At 41.2% G+C, this 11,202-nt stretch overlaps 1 protein-coding gene across 2 annotated transcripts; it reads left to right on the forward strand.

Moving 5' to 3' along the window:
- Window positions 1-1,081: 1,081 nt before the first annotated feature.
- On the forward strand, window positions 1,082-11,202 carry LOC139366116 (fragile X messenger ribonucleoprotein 1 homolog B-like). Of its 2 annotated transcripts, none has more exons than XM_071103226.1 (15): window positions 1,082-1,394; window positions 1,818-1,870; window positions 2,229-2,331; window positions 2,604-2,675; window positions 2,783-2,931; window positions 3,073-3,163; window positions 3,261-3,377; window positions 4,094-4,264; window positions 4,379-4,457; window positions 4,559-4,671; window positions 4,779-4,865; window positions 5,125-5,350; window positions 5,585-5,767; window positions 5,971-6,050; window positions 8,424-11,202. In XM_071103226.1, the coding sequence occupies exons 1-15, from the start codon at window positions 1,344-1,346 to the stop codon at window positions 8,619-8,621; spliced, it is 1,773 nt and encodes a 590-aa protein (XP_070959327.1). In that variant the 5' UTR covers window positions 1,082-1,343; the 3' UTR covers window positions 8,622-11,202. The 2 variants fall into 2 exon arrangements, with proteins under 2 accessions (XP_070959327.1, XP_070959329.1); XM_071103228.1 differs by having other exon boundaries at window positions 1,088-1,394; window positions 2,229-2,322.

The raw sequence follows: 11,202 nt of genomic DNA on the forward strand, positions 1-11,202 counted from the left end.
TTATTAATTACACTTTGTATGGTGTATCAACACATCCAGTCACTACAAAGATACAGGCGTCCTTCCTTACTCAGTTGCCGGAGAGGAAGGAAACCCCTTAGGGATTTTACCATGAGGCCAATGGTGACTTTAAAACAGTTTGAGTTTAATGGCTTTGATGGGAGAAAGCTGAGGATTCTCTTAAATGATGTTGGATGCGGCTTATGGTAGAGAAATTAACATTTAATTATCTTGTCCACAGCTCTGGTGGACATTCCTGCAGTCAGCATGCCAATTGCATGTTCCCTCAACTTGAGACATCTGTGGCATTCTGTTGTGTGGCAAAATTGAACATTTTACCTTGGTCTTTTATTGTCCCCCAGCACAAGGTGCACATGTGTACTGATAATGCTGTTTATTCAGCTTCTTGATATGCCACACCTGCCAGGTGGATGGATTATTTTGGCAAATGAGATATGTTCACTAACAGGCATGTAATACAATTTGTGCACAACATTTTAGAGAAATAAGCTGTTTGTGCATATGGAACATTCCTGGGATCTTTTATTTCAGCTCATGAAACATGGGACCAACACTTTACATGTTGCATTTATATTATTATTCAGTGTAAATTAAGAGATGTACCATGGGCCTACATACTGAATTTTGTGTTATTTCCAAGGTTTGCAAACATTTCAAAGGAGGAAAATCTATCCTGACTGATAATTACTTAATAAATAATCTATCCTGACTGCAAATTAAGGCAAATTTGTTCAACATGAGAAAAGACACCTACCGGTACATACAAAGTTTATGTTTTCTACAGCGCTACCTATAGGCCAAATCGGTGCCGTTATTTTTTGGCCATGTCTAGTTTGTTCCGAATTAGAAAAAAGATGCCAAACTATGCTTGAGTTATTTGAACATGTTAAGGGGGGGGGATAATTCACAGAATAAGAATAGGTTTCAGAGCTTCACAATAGATTTCACATATTAATTTTTTTACTATGATGATTATTACATCCATTGAACAGTGATCGCTGAACCACTCATTCCTGAACTGAAACCGATGAAATGAAACTGAGTGAACATGGTACAGTTGACCCTTGTCACGTGACGATGGGAAGGGAGGCTCTTATGTTTACACATCAATGCGTGCAAGAGCAGTTGCGAACTGTATAATCTAGCATCATTTAAATGTTTCGCGTTCTTTTCTTTATAAATCTGAAATCGCAACTTTGCAAATCGAAAAATTAAAGCGTGCAAAAGGGTAACGACGTGACCGAGAGATTCAAGACCGTAGTTTTGCACTCATAGTGTTGTAGCTAACGTTACCCAGCTAGCATTACATTAGCTTAGGTGTCATGGACGAGCTAGCTGTTGAAGTCAGGGGGACGAGTGGGGCTTTTTACAAGGTGGGTTGGTAACGTTAGCTAGATGCTAGTTCTAGTATTTGAAAGCGTTTCTGTTGTACAGCGGTGTCTAGTAAATATGTTGCGTTTGAGTCCGTCAGTGAGCTATCTTGCTACAGCTAGCTAGCTAGGGGGTAACGCGTCAGGCCCAGACAGCACAGGCTTATTCTGCCAGACGTGCAGCCAATGCTAGCTAACAACACATCTGAAGTTGGTTCAATAAGGCCATAAATAATTTGAGTTTCGTGCTGTTGGTGGTATTTGTTATTTCGTCGAGTAACGTTAGTTTCAGCTGTTGGCTAGTTAATAAGACTTGCTATCTAGCAACAGTCAATGAGATTAAAATCTATTTGGCTTTGACCTCTTGTTGGCTCAATGACTGTCTGCTTCATGTCTTGTTTTTTCTCAACCCCTTTCTCATTTTAGGGATATTTGAAGGATGTTCATGAAAGTGCTGTCACCGTGTCCTTTGAAAACAAGTGAGTGTTTGGTTTCCGGCAACATAAGCCAATTAGCTAAAGTTAGCTAGCTAGCGTTCAAATCTAATGTGGCCTATCCAGCTAGCCAACTAGCTAGCTACTGTAACTAGTTGGTATTTACAGTAGTTAGATAAATAGCAACGCAGTATGCTACTTTGAATCAGACCCAGGCATTGAGTAATAGTTAACCACCATGGACTACATGTCTACTATAATTAGTTGTACTTGCAAATAACAATTTGTAACTTCTCTTTTAATTGAACTATAGTGTGTGTGCGCACCGCACACTTGTTCAGTCGTTGATTAATTTCCCCTTGTGAAGTGCCCTGGTTTCATTTGTTTATTTCTATTCTTTCAGTTGGCAGCCAGAACGTCAAATTCCCTTCCATGATGTTCGATTTCCTCCACCCACAGGTTTTCAGAAAGAGATAAACGAGAGTGATGAAGTTGAGGTATGTGCTGTAAGTAATGGATAAGGACTTCCCTCCCACTGGTCAATGTCAATTAAACCCAATACTTTGCTGATTGCTAGTAGGCTAGGATATACAATGGCAACTCGATAGTTATGTGTTTCTTGAAAGCAGAAGGGAACTGCTGTTTTGTGTTCATTCTGTTTGGTTATTCACAGGGGTTTGGTGAATGTGTATCGCAAACAATTGAAATGGATATCAGTGAGAATAACTCAACAAGATGTACTTAATTAATAAAATATTATCCACTGTTCTATCCACAGGTTTATTCTAGGGCTAATGATAAAGAGCCATGTGGGTGGTGGCTGGCGAAGGTCCGGATGGTGAAGGGAGAGGTAAGTCCAATGCAGCGGTTCAAGCGAGAGTTTGCATTAATTTATTATTATTATGTAGCTATTGTAATCTTATCATGATGATCCCCATGTAAGTCTCTTCTTCTCAGTTTTATGTCATAGAGTATGCAGCTTGTGATGCCACGCTCAATGAAATAGTCACATTAGATAGGTTACGGCCTGTCAACCCAAACAAGACGGCTACAAAAAACTCCTTCCTGAAAATTCACCTAGACGTCCCAGAGGACTTACTGCAAATGTAAGTAGGCCTATTCTTCAAGGCTTTTTCAAGTAAAGTACTAGAGTTATGTGGTCATTGCTGCCGTATGTGTGACTATTGGTTTTGAGGCTATTACTATTAGACTATTACTATTGGGCCAAAACTGTTTTCTGTTCATAGGTGTTCGAAAGACTCTCATAAAGATTTTAAGAAGGCAGTGGGAGCATTCAATGTCACTTATGACTCAGACAAAAGACAGCTTGTTATTCTGGTATGTTCAATTCTTTTTCTGGCTTCTAAAAGTTTCACACCTCAGTCCCTGTTAGGTATTGTTTCATACAGTTCCCGCATAATTTCTCTGATTTTAGTCTGTGAACGAGATTACAACCAAAAGGGCGCAGATGCTGAGCGACATGCATTTCCGGAGCCTGCGCACCAAGCTGTCCCTAATGCAGAGGAACGAGGAGGCTAGCCGCCAACTGGAGGTACTTAAAGTTTAAGCACACTCGCAAGTCAAACACATTAGCTAGATTTCCATCCAATTGGTGACAGATTTTCATGCAAATATTCTAAAATCTGCATAACAATATGCACACAATATTTCATTGCATTTTCAACTCTACTGATGGTTTTCTCACACAAATGTGTTTATATATCGAGTGTGCCCACTTAGGTATTGGCGCGTATAGCCTACATGAGATTATTATTATTATGGAGAAATATTATTTGGAAAGGAGTTTCAAGCTCATCATCTTGTACTTTCACCACCCTCTGAAGTTCGTCATCATTGATTTCATCTGTTGCCTAATAAACTTCATGCTTTCCAGACTGGTCATAGTGGGAGGATCACACAAGTCCCCAAGTTTACTTCGCTATGATGGTTATTATATAAATATTTACTCATAAAAGCATTTCCACTGACATTTCTCGCGTAATTCATTTTACTAACACAAAGATCCTACCTTGTCTAGCGTATTATTTTCTTTAAGTCTACCAAAATACTTTCTGTTTCCATCAGGCCTGTCATGACATTTTCTTTTATCCGACATGTACTTTACTCGCATAAAAAGATTGAAACGAAATCTGTTAATTGCAGCATATTAAGACAAAGCCATGTTAGTGTTGTTAACCTCAATAGGCTCTGTCTCTGCATGAGGTGAACTATGGTTAAGCTATGCGTGGGGTTATGGTTTGTGTGCAGAGCTCTCGGCAGCTGGCATCTAGGTTCCATGAGCAGTTTGTGGTTCGAGATGACCTGATGGGGCTGGCCATCGGGACCCATGGTGCCAACATCCAGCAGGCCAGGAAAGTACCTGGGGTCACCACCATAGACCTGGACGAAGAGACCTGCACCTTCCACATCTATGGCGAGGTAGGGAGCTCACCACACAACTAGCACAAATATGGAAGCTCACAAACCTCTACTCACAAGCTATATTTACTTGGTCATACTAGGGATAGACATGCATGTATGATTCAATTGCAGGATCAAGAGGCAGTGCGCAAGGCTAGGAGCTTCTTGGAATTTTCTGAAGATGTCATCAAAGTACCAAGGAATTTAGTGGGTAAAGTAGAAGATGATAAAATTGTGTTCTGTTTGAAAAGTCATCAACTCAGTCTCCATTTTATCATCATTCATAATCTAATACCACATCTCCTTTGCCAGGGAAAGTCATTGGGAAAAATGGGAAGTTGATCCAGGAAGTAGTGGATAAATCTGGTGTTGTTCGAGTTCGGATCGAGGCTGAGAACGACAAGAAGCCACCTCCAGTGGATGAGGTAAGTGGCTAGAATCAAATGAACTCTGTATTCACTTTAATTGGTTTCTACTGATGACTTTGGAGCCACTCTGTCCTCATTAGGTCCTGTATTTATTTCTCTTACAGGGCATGGTGCCATTTGTCTTTGTGGGTACAAAGGAAAGCATTTCCAATGCTAAAGTACTGTTAGACTATCATCTCAACTATCTGAAGGTTAGAAGCTTTCCCCTATTGCTTTGCTAAAATTTGCAACACGCTTATGTTCCTTTTTATGGATGTTAAGATAAATGCCACTTAGCAGAAGCTTTCATCCAAAGACTTATATCAGGAGTTTGTTTACCTTTCTATTGACTGTTGACTTCATCAGAATGATAGGTTCTGCCTAACATTCACTATTAGATATATAGGTTACTTTTAAAGAAGTAAGTTATTGAATACAGTCATGATACAGACACACTGTGTCTCCATGTAGGAAGTGGACCAGCTGCGCATGGAGCGGCTGCAGATAGATGAGCAGCTGAGGCAGATTGGGGGAGGAGGCCCCAGGGCCCCGGGGACTGGACGGCCTGACAACAAGATCTTCATTGTAGACAACGGTGGCCTAGGCATGATGGGCATGGGCTCTCAGAGAGGAGGCAAGCCGTTCAGCAGGGGAGGAGGAGGCCGTGGACGACGCGGTGGTCCCTCTTTTACCTCCGGTATGTAACTGGAAAGAGTGTGGAGCCTGTATCAGCATGTACAAATGGAACAGTAGGCTATGTCCAGAAGGCACTGATTGTCTATGTTTTACTGTATGTTCATACGCAACAAGTTCAGCCTATATGGAACCTTATTTCCTTATTTTTTTTCACAATACTATGGCTGTATGGGACTGAGTGGAACTTGGTAAATTGGTGATTATTTACAGGATAACTAATTATCGCTCTCACCAGGCACCAACTCTGAGGCTTCCAATGCGTCTGAGACTGAGTCGGACCACAAGGACGAGCTGAGTGACTGGTCTCTGGCCCCCACTGACGAGCTGACAGGGGGCTTCCCCAAACGACCCGATACACGCAAGAGAGGGGGAGGAGGGCCTCGCGGACGGGGAGGGAGAGGAAGAGGAGGCTTCAAAGGTCTACTATCCATATTCGAACTAGCCTATCTATTGTTACTTTAATACCCCTACTGTGCAAGGGCCCCCGTGTCACTGTCTGTATATAAATGCATTCGTTGCCTTAGGGTTTTATGTACTGCTGTATGAGTCAGAGTAATGATACTATCATTCTGCCATAATAACATTTTGAGGTCCTGTATATTACCTTGTCTGTCTCTGTAGCTGAAGACATCCAGTGGACTGAGTCACGTTCACGGAATACCAGAGACCCTAAGCTAAGGCCTCAGGAAGATTCTTTGCAGGTGAGGAATTCCAGCAGCACCAGCTGTTCTTTGTTCCTGGCAGCAGTCTCAGTTGCTGTGTCATAACACTACCAGTAGATGTCACCATGTACCGTTTCAAGACCTCTGGGAAATTTAGAAAATAATACAATTTGCGCTTTGTAGGAACTTGATTTTGTCATTTGGTCATAAAATTAGCCATTTTGGTCACACAACAGGAGCCGTTTTGCAACTTAGTCAATGACCTCTGACAGAGGCTTAACAGGTAGCAGATAATGGATCCTATCAGATATTTATGTAGTTAGTGCTGTATACTAACTATTGTACAATTTATGCTCCCCGCATATACAAACCACGAAGACTGCCCGGATGCAAGATAGTTATTTTGATGACTCACACGGTGAGTCTACTGTAGCCTACTGTACATGGTAAGCTGGTACACGGCTGAGGATTTTTCTACAATATTCATAAAATTTGGACACAATTACAATCTTTATAGAAAAAAAATTGAATTACATACATTTATTTCAGTGAACAGTATCAAGCCAGCAGCAGAGGAAACAAAGTGAATTATCTCCTCTAACTCTACCCAGTTTTATCTTTCGGCTCTCACTGTCTAGCTGGCTAGCTTTAGGATATTTACTAGCCCATACCAGAGAGAAACTTTGCTATGTTATTGACATATGGCAGTACACAAACAAAATCTAGCTCACTTATTTTGTGAGGGGGGGAGAATAGCTGGCTATAGCAAGCCAATGTTAGCTGATGACTCTTCAACAAGAAGCCACTGTGACAACATTTATCCTACGATCAAAAAAAATCATATTTCCCATTGAATAAAATCCACAATTCACAGTTCCAAAGAAAGCCTATGTCTGGGACTTCACCAAAATGACCCCAGATCTGCGATCAGATCCATGACCAAAGCGTCGCATTTCAATTTAGCCCACAGGCAGGCTCTATAGAAAACTCCCCTGGCGCCACAGACACACACACAGAGAGCCCAAATGCAGACAGCCAGCAGCTCCCAAAACACAATTCATGCGGCAAGCTCCATAAATAGACAAAACTTTCCCATTGAGCACAATCCACCCCTCTAAATAAACCTGCCTCCTTTCTCCAAAATTTCACCAGCTCCACGATCGAATACATCGTAGATAGCCTGCCATCTACACACAGACCCCACATCTGTCCCAGCCTCGGCTCTATACAGAAACATTGACTTCCATCGCGACTCTATTCCCATAGGCTTGTACTTTCTATGACATCACCAGCAGTTAGCTTTCTACAGCTGGTAGACATTCGGTTACTTTGACGTTAATCAGTGTTATTTAGGTGGAAGACGTGAACTTAATGCGGTAGCTCTTCAAATCAAATGTATTTATATAGCCCTTCGTACATCAGCTGATATCTCAAAGTGCTGTACAGAAACCCAGCCTAAAACCCCAAACAGCAAGCAATGCAGGTGTAGAAGCTCTTTCACTTACACAGTGAAGCCCTGATAATGCTCTGTCTCTACTGGTGCTGCTGGCTGTTCGGGATATTTTATAAGCCACGTTGTTGGTAGGGACAGTATCCACTTTGGAAAAGCAACGTTTTGCTGAACCCTCCTTCCGTTGTTGATGGCCATGGAAGTTCTCAAGTCCTGAAATGTGCCCTGCAGATTGACGAAGAGATGCCCAATTCAACCCCGTCATTCTCACAAATGTTTCTCACTTTTTACAAAGTGTTTCATTTGCGTGGCCATAGAGGCATAGCAAGTGTTTCCACGCCCTACTACTACACAAAGCTTGGCCATCTTGATGAATTAAAATGCAATTGTTAGTTCGCTCCATACTACTAACCCACAAGTTTATTTTTATTTTTTACCCACGAGTAGATGAAGGGTGAGCTTGGATTTTTATTTCCTCACTGTGGAGCTGACATTGTGTGATTGTTTCCAAAGTTAGTGCTGATTTGGAGAACCTCAAACCCAACTTTTAGGGCAATATTACAGTATTATACAAATGTATTCCAAAGTTTGTGATTTGTGAATGTCTCCTTGGGGTGTTCTAATAGTCATATTTGCATTTCTGGCATTGAGAAATAGTTCCTTTATGCCCTTTTTAATTTAAATTGGGGAGACGTGAACAAAAGTTAGAGCTCCGACCATTGGGTTTTTCACCACATGACTGACACGCAATTGATAGAAGTGCCGATTTAATGGTCATCTGTGGTGTGTGCAAATGTAAAGTGATAGCACATTAGCCGACTATTCTCCAGGAGAATCTAATATAAATGCATCTGGCTGGCGGACAGACTGCTCCAAACTCTAATTCACCTGTAAGTGACGCTACTCCGTTGTCCTGCATCTCCCCAATCTACCAGCTCATACAGTATTCTCTGGTCCCACAGATCCGAGTGGACAGTAACAATGAGAGGAGTGTGCATGCTGCAGCCAGAGGTCCCCCTGGCCCCGCAGGCGACGGAATTGTCCCCGGAGCAAACCGACAGAGACCCATCAAAGAGCGACCTATCAAGAAGGAGAAGCAGGAGGGCCCTAGTGGTGAATCCACTGCTGTGCCCCCGGTGGTGGTGAACGGGGTGTCGTAGATGGGGCCGACAGAAGGCACCCTCGTCTTTCACACACACACACATCTCTTTCACACACACACACACACCACGCCATCAATCCAGAAGCTTCTTCATTAGAGACACGTTAGGCCAAAGAGGACAGGTCAGGGCTGAAATTAAGCACACTTTGGACAAAGCAACTCCGACAGCATCAGTGGCAGGTGGATGGGGTTTTGGGTGGGTTACTGTGTACAGGGAAGGAGCCATCTACGCTTTTAGGTGTTAACGGGAGAAGGAAAACTGAGACTGCAGTCTTTTTCTAATTGACATTGTTGACAACTACCTATCAGATGATTAAAAGCTGTGGGGAGAAAATGTTTAAAACAAAAAGAGGGGCCACCATGATGAATCAGAATTTCTAAAAGGATATGGTTTTCTATCACTTGTTCGTGTACAGTACTAGCCTTTTCTCCGGCTAGAGGGTTGGATTGTTTGGTCCTTCCTGCCTTCTCTTTCCATCATGATGTGTTTATGGAGCCGTGTGTCACAGTGGAATATAGAACTCATTACCATGTGAGGTCACGGCTGCATCATTAGCAAAAAAATAAATAATAACCCTCCTCTCTGATCTGTGCCTTTATCTCGTGTGGATAGTATCACAAATAGAAGTCAATCAGGGAAGAAGACGACATTGGAAAACAGTAATGGATTTTACTCATGTAGTGAACACAGCTCACCTTCCAAAAAAAAAAGAAAAGTTTGTCTTTTTAACCTTGCGATGCATGTAGGCTACGTCCTTTATCATTGGTTTCGACGTTGGCGACAGTCAGCAATCTTGACTGTTGCTTGGTTTCTGTTTCCTAGTGCTGAATATTGCTTGAATAGGGATGATGATTTTTGTAGCCAATGATAAAGCATTTCTCTTTTTTAAATGGTGGAATGACCATGAATTCAATATCTATCTTACCATAGGATCACAGTGGAGAAAGATGCTGTGAGTTTATTTGTGTGAATTTCTATTCAAGTCTCAACAAATTCATGTAATTTCACACTGGCTACATTTAATGGAGACTATTAGATTCAGATAGGACTCCATATCGTCAACACTGTACAGTACCTTATGACAGAAGCACTTATATATGGACCTTTTAACATGAACTATGTCGAACTGGGGAGTGATATTGAGCACATGGTCCTTTTGCCATACATTGACCAACAATCACTTTCCCTGTTGGTTTTTCATTTAAAAGTGTCAATGGGAAGACTGGTACACACACATCTCTCTCCAACCCTAATATATTGTTCATAAGATATTGACAATTGGTCATTAGATTGTAAATTATATAAAGGGGGTGCATACTGTATATTATCTCATTTGTTTAAAATACTTTTTTGCTATTTTGGATTGAACTTCAAATGTGCACTTATCATTCTTTTTGGTTTATTTGCAACTACTAAATAATATGAACCATAATAAACGATGATGTGATAAGATTTCTTCAGCAGGTGAATCACATGAATGCTGTCAACAATATTACCAAGTTTAGATAACCCTATAGGTAACTCTGAGTCTCATGTACCTTTGCCGTATGGAGGATGAAGTTTAGTCCCATGTTATAACCATATGTCTTATATTGGATCAGTGCTTGTGCATTAAAACTTTAGTTTACAGTTGAAGAAGAAAAAAAATACTGTGAGGGTATTCCTAGTGTCTTGTTTAAATAATTTTTGTTTTCTTGTTTACACTCTAAATTGCAACATTGGATGATGTACAGCCAATGGGCATCAGTGAACAGCTGTCTGAGCATCTCTTGTGTTGCTGTTTTTTGCCAATGTCCAATGAGGAAAATTGTCTTTCAGCAGGCTAACAGCCACTGCTCTCCCCAGCGTTAACAGTCTAATTGAACTGGACCCAGTCTGACTCAGTCTTTGGGATTTTATATAAATTAGATAAGTATGATGATGAAATTACATAGACATTAATTGAATATTTTGTACTAATAGCGGAGGGGTGGGATAAGCAAAAAAAAGCTTTTTAAAACAGAAAATGACGGCAGGTTTAGCCCAGTTTAATGGTGCAGACTTGGAAGAGATGTTTGATCAGATCGTTATGAACGGCCTGAGCAATGTGGGCCATGGTCTCTTCAGAATGGCACCATCCATCTGGGACTTTATCTAACCCTGCCTGGGGCATAAATGGTTTACTCAGTATTTGAATGACATTCATCTATCTGATGCAGACCGTAAACTGACAGGATGTTGCAGATCAGCTCACAGTCTACTCTGTTGTCAAGGTCAAGTCACAGTGTTGCCAAACAGACTGTTTTCTAGTTATTTATTTTGGGAACGTATACGATTCAAGAAAAATACAATTGTAAAACATTTCGTCTTGCACACATTGTAGGGTGTTGTGTTTTGAAAGCAGGACTGAAACCAGAAATACTGTAGATAGTGAACCAACTGGGTAGACTGACCTTGTATGTTACACCACTTTGGGCAATATTTTCTTTGTACATATTAGTGGAACAGATTGGGCTTTATGTTGACATTGTCTGGTTATAGTGCAATATATTTTGTATGCAAGCAGTTTCAATAAATAAAGGTTGATCTTCCTCTGCTA

Source organism: Oncorhynchus clarkii, chromosome 14 (assembly GCF_045791955.1).
Source record: "Oncorhynchus clarkii lewisi isolate Uvic-CL-2024 chromosome 14, UVic_Ocla_1.0, whole genome shotgun sequence".
NCBI lineage: Eukaryota > Metazoa > Chordata > Actinopteri > Salmoniformes > Salmonidae > Oncorhynchus > Oncorhynchus clarkii.

What these genes read in the sequence shown, in the direction of transcription:
- LOC139366116 (XM_071103226.1), top strand. Translation starts at nt 1,344, where the DNA reads ATGGACGAGCTAGCTGTTGAAGTCAGGGGGACGAGTGGGGCTTTTTAC. An exon ending in CGAGTGGGGCTTTTTACAAG is followed by an intron (nt 1,395 to 1,817) that starts GTGGGTTGGTAA and finishes TTCTCATTTTAG; the next exon opens with GGATATTTGAAGGATGTTCA. An exon ending in CTCAGGAAGATTCTTTGCAG is followed by an intron (nt 6,051 to 8,423) that starts GTGAGGAATTCC and finishes CTGGTCCCACAG; the next exon opens with ATCCGAGTGGACAGTAACAA.